Consider the following 15181-nt stretch of genomic DNA (forward strand, 5'->3'; position numbering starts at 1 on the left):
CCCCTCCCAGCTCGAAGCTCGCCATGGCTCTGCGCAGTGACCGCCCCATCTCGCCGGCGACCGGAGGGGGTGTGTGACCACGGGAGATGCTGCGACCGGGGCGACGGGGTGCTACCACGGCGACACTGATGCAACCCGTGGAGGCCAGGGTGTGTGACGGCGATGACCGAGGTGACCGCGGGCTGCAACCATGGCTTTTCCATCGCCGGTAGCCGGTTGGAGCTTTTTCTATATACGGTTGAAGCTTTCTTTATCAATGTTTGCAACTTTTTCTCTGGGTCACTGGTCTGGTTGAAGCTTTTTTTTCTTAATGGATGAAGCTTTTTTATACACGATTGAAGCGTTTCCAAACCACAGTCGAAAGTTTTCTAAAAACGATGGAATTTTTTTTTCGTTTTTTGTGTTTGCTACAACCACGCATTTTTTGCTGCAATCGGCAACCACAGAAGCTACATCCGGTTAACATTTTTGCTACAATAACGACGTCGGGCTGCAGTGGTAAGCTTTTTTGCTGTAAGCGATAAACTTTTTTGCTACAACTGGTGTCGTTTTTTGTTGGAACCAGCAAGAGCCTCGGGGGGGGGGGGCACACGTCGAGGTACAACACGAGCACAACGACAGGTGCTGCGGCCGGCGCCACCGGAGATGCGGCCATCTCCCCCGGAGCTGCAAGCCTGCACCCACGAGTGCAACCATGGGCGCACGCTGCTGCTGCATCCACGGAGGTGAGAAACGCATGAAGGCGGCATAGGTGAGGGCAGCGACCGGCGGTGAGGAGGCGAGGCGAGGCAGTTGGCGTGTGTGGAGGCGGGCCTCTCCTTTTTTTCCGTGCGGGGGGTTGAAGATGTGAGAGGTTGGGGACGAAGGGATCTAACGGCTCGGGGGGCCCATATCTGACGGCTAGGGCTTGACCGGCCCAACGATTAGGCCGGTGCGCTGGCGCAGATCGCTGCACTTTAACTATTCATATGTCTTCTATGGTAAACTTTTGAGCTAAATTTGGCACCAGCAGTACACTGCTAACATTAACATGGGGTAACTTTTTTTAACAACCATAAAAAAACATGGTGAACATCTGTTAGGATTGGGTGTTATTTTTATTTTTTTTGAAACAAAAGTTTCGATGGTTGGATTTTGATTTGTCTTCTCCTCCCCCCTACCCTCCTGCTCCTCCGCTGCTGCTGCTCCACCGGCGATTCGTCGGAGATAGTGAAGGCCATCAGGGTCCACGACCTCGGCACCCCGAGGTAACCCGGCCGAGCCCCTCCTCGTATTTTTCCGGGCGGGGCGGCTTCTCTCCTCTAATCGATTTCTGATGCGCAGGCGCTGAGGTGGGAGGTGGGGACGGCGAGATCCGGATCAGGAACACCGCCGTCGGAGATGGTGACGTCTACTTCCGCTCCGCTCCCCCTCAACCCAACCCAACCCTAAAACAGGTTTCCACTAGATTGATTGATTTATGATATCTTGCTGCTGCTGATGAAACTGAAGAAACCAACACTGTTCACTCAAACCTTCATTCTGTCACTTACCTACTAGGTTCAGAGATGTCTCGAGCCATGCCCAGACATTTCAGTCGATACACCATAAGTTTGCTTGGATACTCACACACAAAGTTACTCATTGTTATTGCTCACTAAACACAAGACCAAATAAATAAATGGTTTGATTCGTCTTACTGCTCCAGAATCGGTGCTTTCTTGTGTATATATCATCAGAGTACTGTATTGCGTGCTTGTAGCAGTACTGCTGAACACAAGTCAACTGAGTCACACGAATTTCATGATTTTGTTTAACTAGTAGCTAGCCAGGATTCTACTTGGCGATGTTTCGAGTAAATTACTGGAGGATAATAGTTTGGTAGTATTTTCTCTGGCATAACAGACGCTTTTATTAAGATTATAACTCTGTTACACTACAGTTCGTATTGATGTTACGGGACTGTTGCAAAGTTTCTAAGTTAGCTAACATTTTAATCTGTATATGCTAGAGGACTGATGAATCATTATTCATTTGTGCTGGTTTATAAATTATTATTTTTGTATAATTATCTAAAATCAAAATATGGGTGGATGCTGATATCAGTTTTTCATTTCTCTGAAGCTCCTTTTGATCCGAGCAGAATTGGAGATGCAACGCCTGCCAGGCGACCCAGTACAAGCTCCCCAGTCGTTGGATTTGATAAAATCCCAAATGAAGAAGATCTTCCAGGGCCACATTGAAGGCATCCATCAGAATACTTCACAGCTAGAGCTGCAGCATCAACATCCAGGGGAGATATTCACACGCAAGCATCCCCAATTATTTTACTGCTGTATATAGTTCAGTTTAGTGTTACAACTGTAAAAATAAAAGGAGCATACAGTACATAATTGACGCTAATGTCGTTTGCTGCTGATTTACATGTGAAGGCCTTAGCTCCTGACAGCTATCTTGATCCCTAAGCCGTCAACACAACGGAGAAAACAAAATTTCCACTGCTCCAGAAAGAACAGAGCTCCAAACCAAAGCCAGAAGCCGAAAACGATGCCAAGAATCACAGAGTAACACAGACCAAGGTCTCTGAGCTTTGTGTGGTCTTCAGCTCTCTTTCCCGACGTGGGCTCACACACGCTCAACGGGAAGCCGCAGAGCCCCTGATTGTTGCCATATATTGATGGATCTGCAAGTGTCTGTAACTGGTTCCCAGTGGGTATGTGGCCCTCCAAGCGGTTGTTTGAGAGATTTAGCATGCTGAGGGACGGCAGATTTGAAATGCTGGGAGGAACGCCACCTGAAAGTTCATTGCATGAGAGGTCAAGGAACTCCAAGAGCTCCAAACTGCCGATTCTTTCAGGAATGCTGCCCGACAGGTCATTTCTGGACAAGTTCAGAAACCGGAGACCCTTCAAGTGTGTTAGCTCATCCGGGATGTTCTCTGTAAGTAAATTGCATGATAGATCGATACCTGTTATTAACCCGATGCCGTTCCAAAAAGTTTGTTCACGGCCCTTCCAAGATATGTTGACTCTACCAAGATGGAAAACCTGATCAGGGTCAAATGGGGGAAGATTATGCCTCATGGAGGTCAAGTTGCCGAAGGCTACCGGAATTGATCCTCTCAAGCTATTTTTGGCCATATCGAGCAGTTGAAGTTGCGAAAGCCTCGATAACTCAGGGGGGATTTCTCCGGTGAAATTGTTTGATCTAAATCTAAGGATTTTCAATAATGGAAGGTGACTCCCGATCCATGTTGGGATACCACCAAAGAACAGGTTGTTCCCGATGTCCAGGTTGACCAGTGAGTTGCAGCCTTGCAGGAACAGTGGGAAGGTGCCTGCAAAGCCATTGCCGGCCAGATGGACCGATTTGAGAGAGCAGTTTTGGTTTGCCACGGCCATGAGGATCTCACCTGAGAAGGAGTTGCTGGACAGGTCCAGGACTTCCAGATCAGAAAGTTGGGATAACTCGGGTGGAACGACACCACTGAAGTTGTTGGATGGGAGGCTCAGAATTATTAGAAGAGGGACACTGGTTCCAACCCAAGAGGGGATATCACCAAAGAACATGTTGTTCCCAAGATCTAGAATGATGAGATCTCTGCAGGTTTCAATGACGGATGGAAAAACTCCAAGAAAGCAATTGTTAGCAAGAAAAAGTGACTCGAGTTTAAGGTCCAGGCTCGTTGATATAGGAAGTTCACCTGAAAAGCTATTGTTGGACAAATCCATAGTCAACAGAAGTTTGAATTCCCACCAGCAACTTGGGAGCTCCCCGGTGAATTGGTTATTTGATAGATCCAGAGTCAGGAGAGAGGTCAATGCGCAGAAGGTTGCATCAATATTGCCAGATATTCGGTTATCCTTCATGTTTAAGTGTTGAAGATTTGTGCACATTGACCAGTCAGACGACAACTTCCCTGTCAGCTGATTCCCAGAGACATCAACGTTCTCCAAGTTGGGATGGACACCAAACACCTCAGAGATGTCGCCGGTGAATTGGTTGCCATGCAGCCACACCCAGGACAGCTCTCTGCAATTTTTCAAGCAGGGCGGCAGCCTACCGCTGAAGTTGTTGTCTTTCGCCATGAAGAACTGCAGCGCAAGGCCATCACACAGTCTCTGCGGCAGCTCGCCAGAGAAGCTGTTGTTCTCGAAAATTACATCGGCTAATCTTAGCCCCTTTCCGAGGTCCGGTGGTAAGGTACCGTTGAAGTAGTTGTTATGTAGGGCAAGGTTTTGGAGATTCCTGAGCGACGTGATGGTAGCGGGCAGCTCACCTTCCAAACTGTTGGTGTTGACGTCCAAGACTTGCAACGCTGTCATGTTGCCAATCTCCGGCGGGATCGTGGCACTGAGCTGATTGGAGGAGAGCACCAGGCTCGTGAGCTGCCTGAGGTTGCCAAACGAGCTGGGGATCTCTCCAGTGAGAGAGTTGTCCGATAAATCCAACTCTTCCAGGTTCACCAGCTCGCCCAGCTCTGCAGGGATAGAGCCGACAAGCTTGTTGCTGAAGAGATACAAGATTTTCAGTTTGGTTGCCTTGCCGAGGTCCGGTTGAATCTTCCCTGAAAACGAGTTGGACTGCACTTGGAACGATATGAGCTCTGGCCAGTGCATGAACAAAGCCGGTGGAATCTGACCGGTGAGTTTGTTGTATGCTACTGATAACTCCTGCATTTTGCGCAACCTGGCCAACTCCGCTGGCAAGCCACCGGTGAGCTGGTTTAAGGACAGGTCCACAAATTTGAGATTGCCAAGGTTGCCCAACTCAGGTGGAATAGTGGAAACCAAACTGGCGTTCCCGATGTCAAGGTGCTGTAGCATTTCGAGCCGGCCAAGAACCGGCGGGATCGACCCGCCAAGCGGGTTGCCACCGAGTCCGAGAGCCCTCAGCTGGGACATGGAACCAAGGAACTCGGGGATTCCACCTATCAGCTCGTTATTGCCAATCCGCAGGTCCTGGAGCTTCCCCAGCTTCGACAGCGACGCCGGTATCTGCTCAGAGAAGGCATTGAAGGACAGGTTGAGGTACACGAGGTTGGGGAGGCTCTCCGGCAGCGAGTCCGGTATCGGGCCAGACAGAGTGTTGCGCGACAGGTCTAGGTAGGTGATGCTGCTGCTCTTGAGGATGAACTCTGGGAAGCTGCCGTTGAGACGGTTGAAGTAGAGCGACAGGAAGGTGACGGTGGGCATGGGCAAGAACTTGCTGTAGTCCGGGTTGGTGAGGTAGTTGCTGCCCAGGTCGAGGTGCACAATCCTCGGGAGCCTGCTGAGCTGGTGCGGGATGTCGCCGACGAGGGTGTTGTTGTAGAGTCGGAGGTCGACGAGGCCGGAGAGGTCGCCGAGCTGCGGCGGGATGGAGCTATTGAAGCCATTGTTGCCAAGGTCGAGCTTGACGAGGGACCGCAGCTGCGAGAGGCTTGCCGGGATGGCGCCGGTGAGGTTGTTGTTGTTGAGATCGAGCGCGGCCAAGGCCGGCAGCGCCGCAGCGTCCAGTGCACCCAGCGTGCCGGTGAGTCCCCGGAGCCTGAGCGACGTGACGCGGCCGGCGTCGTCGCAGGCCACGCCGAGCCAGGAGGAGCAGACCGGCGTGGCCAGAGTCCAGCTGGACAGCGCGGCTGGGTGGCCGAGGCTGGCCTTCCATGCCAGAAGGGCGCCGGCCTGCGTGGGCGCCGCGGTCACCGCCGACACAGTGGCCGCCAGCAGGAGTAGGAGGAGCACCACGGTGGCGTGGAGGAGGTGCGCGTACGCCGGTCTCGCCATGTCCCTGACGGAGAGTCTGTGACGCTGCTGCTGGGGTAGCAACGCGCTAGCATAGAGGTGGAGCGTGGGGTGGCATGCACCAGTTGACTTCCACCGTCGTGGTTGACTGACCTCGAACCATGGGATGGGGATCTCCTTTGCACCGATCCTTGGACTTTGGCATTGATTTGGACATGAATTGTCTGGATTATTTTTGAGTAATGTTAGACTGACATCGCAGAGCAATGATACCCACTGTTCGCGGAAACAAGAGTTGAGTTTATTCTGCTTCTGTCTGCCTCCGTTGAATTGAATCTACTTAGGGTTCCATGCATAAGCTGGCTCTCAAAGGCTTTTTTTCAAGAAACTTACTAGTAGTACGAATTATTGAGCAAGGTTGAGTGTCGGAAGATATTACTCCCTCCTTCCCAAGATATTTATTTCTGATCTTCATCGACTGTGATTTTTTAATTACCGTATGTATACAGTTACTGTAAAGACTTGTGCAATAAAATTGACAAATACGATGATAGTACCATTTATGCATATTCAATCCATTAAAATGTTTGACTGACATTGCAGAGCAATGATGCCCACTGTTCGCGGAAACAAGAGTTTACTCTGCTTCTGCCTGCCTTCGTTGAATCTAATTAGGGTTCGATTCATAACCTGGCTTCGTTGAGTCTAGTTTGTAAATTCACGAACATTACCTTGTGCATGCTGGTGAGTTATTTTTCATTTGTGCTCTGCTTGTGTATTTTTCTTTCATATTTTTCTAAAAGCTAAACAAGGGTGGACGCTGATATTAGTTTTTCATTTCTCTAAAGCTGCTTCTGATCCGAGCAGAGTTGGAGATACAACGCCTACCAGGCGAGACAGTACAAGCTCTCCAGTTGTTGGATCTGATAAAATCCCGGATGAAAAAGATCTTCCCAGGGCCGCATTGAAGGGCATCAACATCCGGGCCGCGGCGAGATATTTACACCCAGGCACCCCTGTTCGGGGACGAGCAAGTTCGGGGAGGTCACATACAGAGGTGACTGGATGAAGAGGCCCATCTCAGAGACTGTAGTGGCCCTGGCTCTCGAGGAATCTGATCCGCCTCTCTGACTGGCTGAACGACGCCCTTCGACTTAGCCGCTAGCCCAACGTACATCAAGTTTGACCAGCCGGAACGAGCTGACCACCATCTGGGGGGTGAAGGACGCCGCGAGGATGGCCCTCGTCGCTGTCTGTTCGCTGCTTGCGGTTATGGGGCAGGCAGTGTTGAGGTTCATGAGGGCGCACAGGGTGAAGATCAACCTGAGAGTTTTTGCTTCGAAGATGCTGTTGGCGGGCTTTTTGTTGCTGTATGCGTTGGTGGTGGGGACGAGGAGAGCTTTTAATTGAGCTTTACATGTGTCGCTTCCAGCACCAGCGCCGCTGCTAATGCTTCAGTGATCTTCACAGAAGCTCCCAAAGTTGGAGATGCTGGTGCATGTGATGTACAAAACCGATAGGAAGGAAGGATAAGATGGAACTCACAAAGGGATCAATTTGTTAGGTGTGTTTGCCGTGGAGACTGAGGGCAAGAGGACGGCGCCTGTTGGCTGGGTTCTTGTTAGAGAAGTGCCTGGCAACGGGCCAACGGTACTTGTCAGGTTATACTGTTTCGATGGGCCCTAATCCTAACCCTCCTGCTGGTGGTTGTGTTCCGTCCGGTACCAGCCTCAAACATTGCTCTGGAATTGTAGGCAGGTAACAAAACTACATCTGTAGTAATATTACCCAATTATTTTACTGCTATAGTCCAGTTTAGTGTTACAGCCGTAAAAAAAAGCAGCATACAGTACATAATTGATGCTAATGTCGTTTGCTGCTGATTTACATGTGAAGGCCTTAGCGCCTGACAGCAGCTATCTTGATCCCTAAGCTGTCAACAAAATCGAGAAAGGAAAATCTCCACTGTTGCAGGAAAAGCAGAGCTCCAAACCAAAGCCAGAAGCCGGAAACAATGCCAAGAATTACAGAGTAACACAGCCCCAAGTCACCGACTTTTGAGTGATCTTCAGTTCCCTCGCCCAATGCAGGCTCACACACGCTCAATGGGAAGCCACAGAGCCCCAGATTGTTGCCATATATTGATGGATCTGTGAGTGTTTGTAACTGACTCCCGGTAGGTATGCGGCCCCATAAGTGATTGTTTGAGAGATTTAACATGCCCAGGGACAGCAGATTTGAAATGCTAGGAGGAATGCCACCTGAAAGGTCATTGCTTGAGAGGTCAAGGAACTCCAATAGCTCCAAACTGCCGATTCTTTCTGGAATACTGCCTGATAGATCATTACTGGATAAGTTCAGAAAACGGAGACCTTTGAGGTATGTTAGCTCATCCGGGATGTTCTCCATAAGTAAATTGCATGATAGATCAATACCTGTTATTAACCCGATACCATTCCAAAAAGTCTGTTCACGGCCCTTCCAAGATATGTTGACTCTTTCAAGATGGAAAATCCGACTTGGTTGGACCAATGGGGGAAGATTATGCCTCATGGACTTCAAGTTGCCAAAGGCTACCGGAAGTGATCCTGTCAAGCTATTTTTGGCCATATCGAGCAGCTGAAGTTGTGAAAGCCTCGATAACTCGGGGGGGATATCTCCGGTGAAATTGTTTGATCTAAGTCTAAGGATATTCAATAATGGAAGCTGACTCCCGATCCATGTAGGGATACCACCAACGAACCGGTTGTTCCCGATGTCCAGGGTGGCCAGGGAGTTGCAGCTTTGGAGGAATGGCGGGAAGGCGCCCACAAAGCCATTGCCAGCGAGATGAAACGACTCGAGAGAGCAATTGTGGTTTGGCATGGCTGTGAGGATCTCACCTGAGAAGGAGTTGCTGGACAGGTCCAGGACTTGCAAATAAGAAAGTTGGGATAACTCGAGATGAGATGACTTGAGAGAGCAATTGTGGTTTGGCATCACCATGAGGATCTCACCTGAGAAGGAGTTGCTGGATAGGTCCAGGACTAGCAGATTAGAAAGTTGGGATAACTCGGGTGGAACGACACCACTGAAGTTGTTGGATGGGAGGCTCAGAATTATTAGAAGAGGGACATTGGTTCCAACCCAAGAGGGGATATCACCAAAGAACATGTTGTTCCCAAGATCTAGGATGGCGAGAGATCTGCAGGTTTCAATTACGGATGGAAAAACTCCAAGAAAGCTATTATTAGCAACACGAAGTGACTGGAGTTCAAGGCCCAAGCTTGTTGATATGGGAAGTTCACCTGAAAAGCCGTTGTTGGACAAATCCATTAACCACATACTTTTGAGTTTCCACCAGCAACTTGGGAGCTCCCCGGTGAATTGGTTATTTGATAGATCCAGAGACCGGAGAGAGATCAATTCGCAGAAGGCTGCATCAATATTGCCAGATATTCGATTACCGTTCATGTTTAAGAGTGTAAGATTGGTGCATTGTGACCAATCAGATGATAAGTTCCCTGTCAGCTGATTCCCCGAGACATCCAAGTAGTCCAAGTTGGGATGGACACCAAACACCTTGGAGATGTCCCCGGTGAATTGGTTGCCACCTTCCAGCCGCATCCGGAACAACCGTGTGCAATTTTTCAAGCATGATGGCAGCCTGCCGCTGAAGTTGTTGTGGTTCACCGTGAAGTTCTGCAGCGCAAAGCCATCACACAGTCTCTGTGGCAGCTCGCCGGAGAAGCTGTTGTTTGCGAAACTGGCATCGGTTAAGCTTAGCCCCTTCCCAAGGTCGGGCGGTATGGCGCCGTTGAAGTTGTTGTCAAACAGGGCGAGGTATTGGAGATTCCTAAGCGATGTGATGGTGGCGGGTAGCTCCCCTTCTAAACTGTTGGTGTTGACATCCAAGACTTGCAACGCCGTCATGCTGCCAATCTCCGTCGGGATCACACCAGTGAGCCGGTTAAAGAAGAGCGCCAGCCTCGTGAGTTGCGTGAGGTTGCCGAGCGAGCTGGGAATCGATCCCGTGAGAGAGTTCACCGACAAATCCAACTGATTCAATCTCACAAGCTCGCCCAGCTCTGCAGGAATATGGCCAACAAGGTTGTTGCTGAAGAGAAACAAGATTATGAGCTTGGTTGCCTTGCCGATCTCTGGTGGAATCTTCCCTGAAAACGAGTTATTCTGCACTTGGAATGATATGAGCTCTAGCCAGCTCGTGAACAAAGCTGGTGGAATCTGACCGGCAAGTTTGTTCGACGATATGCCAAACTCACACATTTGGCGCATCCCGGCCAACTCCGGTGGCAAGCCACCTGAGAGCTGGTTCATGGACAGGTCGATAAAATTGACATTGTCAAGGTTGCCTAGCTCCGGTGGAATAGTGGAAACCAACCCGGCGATCTTGACGTCAAGGTGCTGTAGCATTTTGAGCCGGCCAAGAACTGGCGGGATCGATCCACCGAGCTGGTTCCCATAGAGAACGAGAACTCTCAGCTGGGACATGGACCCAAGGAACTCGGGGATTCCGCCCGTCAGATTGTTACCGCCAACACGCAGGTCCTGGAGCTTCCCCAGCTTCGACAGCGACGCCGGTATCCGCCCGGAGAAGGCATTGATGGACAGGTTGAGGTACATGAGGTTGGGGAGGTTCTCCGGCAGCGAGTCCGGTATTGGTTCAGAAAGAGTGTTTTGCGACAGGTCGAGGTAGGTGATGTTGCCGCTTTGGAGGATGAACTCCGGGAAACTGCCGTCGAGGTAGTTGAGGTAGAGCGAGAGGAAGGTGACGGTGGGCATGGGCGAGAACCTGTGGTAGTCCTTGTGGTTGGTGAGGAAGTTGGAGCCGAGGTCGAGGTGCGTGATCCTGGGGAGCCTGGTGAGCTGATGCGGGATGTCGCCGGCGAGGCTGTTGTTGTAGAGGCGGAGGTCGACGAGGCCGGAGAGGTCGCCGAGCTGCGGCGGGATGGAGCCGTTGAAGTTGTTGCTGCCGAGGTCGAGCGTGGCGAGTGAGCGCAGCCGCGAGAGGCTCACCGGGATGGGGCCGCCGAGTTTGTTATCGTTGAGGTCGAGCGCGGCCAGGGCCGGCAGCGCCGCAGCATCGAGCGTGTCCAGCGTGCCGGTGAGGCCGAGCCCCCGGAGCGTGAGCGACGTGACGCGACCGGAGGCATCGCAGGCCACGCCGCGCCAGGAGGAGCAGAGCGAGACCGGCGTTGCGTTGTTCCAGCTGGACAGCGCGGCCGTGGCGGCGAGGCTGGCCCTCCAGGTGAGAAGGGCGTCGGCCTGCTGCACCGTGGCGGCCGCTGTGGCCACTAGGGTCACCGCCAGCAGGAGGAGCGCGACGGCAGTGTGGGCCAGGAGGCGTGCATGGGCGGGCCTCGTCATGTCCGTGAGTGAGAAACAAACTGCAGCAGCCTGCTGGACATGATGACGCGGTAACATGTTGGGACTGGACATCATCATGGGTTCGGCCCCCAGCACGAGATGACTTGCCTTTTTTGACCATCCAAGAGAGCAGAGACCGCATTATTATTCACCTCCGCCGTAGCAAATCCGTGAGCAAAACGACCAGCCTGCATGCTTTCTTTTGTCTGGGGATGGGGACTAGAAAGACACCGCAAGTTCCCATCAACATCTTGCCTTTTGGTTTACACGAGTGCCAACCTCTTCAGCATGCACTCTCCACACCACCGGTCCACCGCGCACAGTCAGCTTCTTCCAAGCGGAGTAACTCCCAGATTGATCTTCACCCTGTGCGCCCTCTTGAGCCTCAGCACTTTATATAGAAGATCTACCAGTTCTGTGGAGGAAGACAAGACTTCCAATACCTGTGTAATCCAAGCAAACATGTAAGTGGCTGTATCATAACAAAACTTGTCTAGTATTTCAATAATTTATTCATCCAGTACTGTAGCTTGTCTCTTTTGCAGAAACCTCTGACCATTGACAAAACAATCATCACAGAAGATGAAGTGTTCAGCACAGAAATGTATGGCCTAATACTTGTCTTCTTGGACAGTACACAGTGAACAGAAAAGCTGATTGCTACAAGCACGCGATACTCTGACGAGCGTCATGTCAACGGCAAAACCGTGCCTGTCGCGGAAGAAATTTTAGCCGTTGACATGATGTCGAATTCTGCGTTTCAGAAGACACTTCTGTTGGAAATATTAACACTTTTCTGATTAGACTTATCCACGAGTAAACAATAAGCATGGCATAAAAGGTATGCATCTCGTAGCGATACCTAAGCATACTATCACATACAGAACATAGAATCAAACACATATACAGCTAGCATAAGTACGAGTAAACGAGGGATGAACAGATCATACCCTCCGGTTGGCCAGGCCAACGCGGCGGCGGCAGCAACAGCCTCAGCGTCGTTCATGGCCTTCTTCTTGGAGGCGGCGTCGTCGGCCATGGTGTCGATGCAGGGGAAGTAGTGGAAGCAGAGGCGGGCGAAGTTGGGACGGATCGGGAGCAGTCGCGTCGAGACGCTTTCCAAAAACCTTATTGCCGTGCACGCGGTCGTCGGGATGGGATCGCCGAAAGCAGCACAGAGAGAGGAACAGTAACTGACGGCTAGGGTTGTACGAGAGGGAGTGAGTGAACTGAGTTAGAGTTCACTCCACTGGCCAGTGCCTTCTTATATAGGCCGTCAGGTAGATAGGCCTTCGCGCTTCGGTAAGCGACTCGTTAATTAATTAACAATTAATTAACCATTCCTGAGCGGCAAAAAGGCGAGCGGCGGAGGAGGAGGAGCACGCGTGTACAGCTCCTATTCCCAAGCTCCCAATAGCAAGTGATAGAGCAGCCCTTATAAAGAGGTCTTACTCTTCTTATTGTAGCAGTATGGGACTAAACTTTCCACACTTTCCACCGCTTGCCGTACACATGCATGGGCCTTAGAGATTAATCAGGGATTAGTGTCTTATATGGGCCTAAGCCCATCCATAATCCAACAACTTCCTTCTATATAAGTTTTTTGGTTCAGAGTTCTTCATTTTTTCTGCTCTGATTTGTTCATCAGTTTGTTACAAGTTAGTTAAAAAGTTAGACAAACCAGAAACAGTTGAAACAATGAGGAGCTCCCAGTTTAAAACATGTGGAACGAAACAGTCTTTTTTTATTTGAGAATCCAACCCTGCTCGAATTAACTCATGATATTGTCAGGGATACAGAGTTAGCGCATTCAGCGAACCAGGGTGCTGCGCTCGCTTCTTGGGCGCCCTAAACGGGCCGGCCCAGCCACAGAGAGGCACAGCCTTTTTTTCGGGTTTCTATTCTTATTTTCTGCTTTATTTTTGTACTTTTCTTTATGCTTTCAAATATTCTACATATATTACAAAAAACATTCTTCAAAAATACATTAAAAAATGTTGAATAAGTATTAGAAATTGTTGAACAAGTATTTGAAAATGTTGAATAAGTACTAAATATGTTGCACATGTATTTGAAAAATGTTAAACAAATATTTAAAAAATGTCGAATGAGAATTTAAAAAATGTTGAATAAGTATTAAAAATTTTGAACAAGTGTTTGAAAAATGGCGAATATATATTTAAAAATGTTGAACGAGTTTATGAAAAATGTTGAACAAGTATTTAAAAGATATTGAACAAGTATTAAAATATTGAACAAGTATTTTAAAAATGTTGAATAGCTATTAAAATGTTGGGCAAGTATTTTAAAAATGTTCAATAAGCCTTCGGAGAATGTTGAATGTGTACTAAAATGTTGATCACTTGTTAAAAAAAGGAGACGAAACAAAAGGAAAAAATCCAAAGACGAAGAAACAAAATGCAAGAAAGAATGAAAAAATTGAAGAAGAAAAAAAAATAAAAATAAAAGGAAAAACAGAAAAAATAGCTCCGAAAACATCAAGTAGGACACGACATACAAAGTTGGCAATTAAGTTGGGGCGCTGATCTGCGCCGGTGCGCCGGCCCAACTGTTGGGCCGGTCCAGCACCACCCGTCAGATCCAGTGCGCTTTCCCGTCCGATCTGTCTGTTGACTTCCATCTCCTTCGTCCTCTTCGTGCGCTGCGCAGGCGCCGCCCCCTGCTCGCGTGGATGTCATCTCGGCCGCCGACCGCCACCACCTCGCCTGGAAGTCCTCCCTCCGCCGGTCCCCACCCTCGTCGCCGGTGCTTGCCGCCCTCGTCGCTGGTGCTCGCCGTCACAGCACACCGTCCTCGCCGGTTCCAGCAGGACGGCGTCGCCATCACGCCCAACGTCCCCTATCCTTGCAACACCTAGCCGTCGCCGCCATATCACGTCCGTCGCGGCACCACCATGTCGCCGGCCGCAACTCTGACCGCCGTCGTCGATGCTCGCTGCCCGAGGTTGCACGAACAAAGGCCGCCCAATCGACGCCATTTAGATGGATGTAGCAAAAACTTCGCCGGTGGTAGCAAAAAATAGCGACGGTTGCAGCAAAATCATTGTCGCCGTCGTCCAACGTCACATCTGCGTCATTAATGGATGTAGCAAATGTTCTCGTTGGTCGTAGCAAAAGCCGACGACCGTTGCAACAAAATAACCTCCGTCGTCGCGGGGATGTAGCTCCATCAACGAAACATACAGCCGGATGCAGCTTTCCATGGTAGCAAAAAATGTGTCGTTGAATGGATGTAGCAAACGAAAATCATCGGTCGTAGCAAAAAATGACAACGGTTGCAGCAAAATCATCGTCGCCGCCGGCACGAGGTCACGGCTTCGCCATGATGGATGTAGCAAAAACCCTCGCCGGCAGTAGCAAAATCTATCTATGGTTGAAGCTTTTTTAGTTGGGCAGTGCCGATTGAAGCTTTTCTATCTATGTATGGTTGAAGCTTTTTTCAACTGTGGTTGAAGCTTTTTCGATCTGCCGTTGAAGCTTTTCTTTCAACGGTTCCAACTTTTTCAATTTGCCAATGTTCAGTTGAAGCTTTTTTGTCTACTGCATGTAGCTTTTTACGGCAACGGATGTAGTTCGGGGCAGCTGTGGTTGCAGCTTAGTCTTCACGACTTCACGAGGTCCCAGATCCGACACAAGCTGGTTCCAGCAAAAATGGACGCTGGTCACAGCTCTTTTGGCCGCTGGTTGTAGCTCGCTTATCTGCCCCCACAAACAGCGCCCATCTCCTCTCGCAGGGGCGGTGAGTGCTCAAGTTTGCAATGATGTGACCTCCCATGCCAATGGAGATAGAAGTGTGGCAGTGGTGGTGCACCTCGCCATGCCCACAGGAGAGAGAGAAGAAGGAACGAGAGGAAGAAAGAAAACCAGAGAAAAGAGATGACAGTGCCATCGCGAGAGGAAAAAGTAAAATAGAAGGGAAAGGGATTGTGGCGGGCCCAGTTGACTAGTCAACTCACACGAGCGCGACGCGGGCCACTGGATGGCACGAGATCGCACGGCGCGCGCGCGACCGGCATAGTTTTCGGCCGGCGCGCCGTATACAAACATTTGCCTCGGCGGAGTGGTTAGCCGAACATATCGAACTACCAGGGA

The 15181-nt window shown here is 50.1% G+C and overlaps 2 protein-coding genes across 2 annotated transcripts; both read right to left on the reverse strand.

Annotated features, from left to right (window-relative positions):
* Window positions 1–2349: 2349 nt before the first annotated feature.
* On the reverse strand, window positions 2350–6021 carry LOC119304318 (LRR receptor-like serine/threonine-protein kinase GSO1). The gene has a single exon (XM_037581494.1). The coding sequence runs from the start codon at window positions 5742–5744 to the stop codon at window positions 2415–2417; it is 3330 nt and encodes a 1109-aa protein (XP_037437391.1). The 5' UTR covers window positions 5745–6021; the 3' UTR covers window positions 2350–2414.
* Window positions 6022–7591: 1570 nt separating this feature from the next.
* LOC119304317 (LRR receptor-like serine/threonine-protein kinase GSO1) lies at window positions 7592–11839 on the reverse strand. Its single transcript, XM_037581493.1, has one exon. It carries the CDS (start codon window positions 11145–11147, stop codon window positions 7602–7604), a length of 3546 nt encoding a protein of 1181 aa, XP_037437390.1. The 5' UTR covers window positions 11148–11839; the 3' UTR covers window positions 7592–7601.
* Between the last annotated feature and the right edge of the window lie 3342 nt (window positions 11840–15181).

The sequence above is a fragment of the Triticum dicoccoides genome, chromosome 5A (genome assembly GCF_002162155.2).
Source record: "Triticum dicoccoides isolate Atlit2015 ecotype Zavitan chromosome 5A, WEW_v2.0, whole genome shotgun sequence".
Classification (NCBI taxonomy): domain Eukaryota; kingdom Viridiplantae; phylum Streptophyta; class Magnoliopsida; order Poales; family Poaceae; genus Triticum; species Triticum dicoccoides.

Excerpts from the sequence above, each read along its gene's own strand:
- LOC119304318 (XM_037581494.1), bottom strand. The coding sequence starts at position 5,744 with ATGGCGAGACCGGCGTACGCGCACCTCCTCCACGCCACCGTGGTGCTC.
- LOC119304317 (XM_037581493.1), bottom strand. The coding sequence starts at position 11,147 with ATGATGATGTCCAGTCCCAACATGTTACCGCGTCATCATGTCCAGCAG.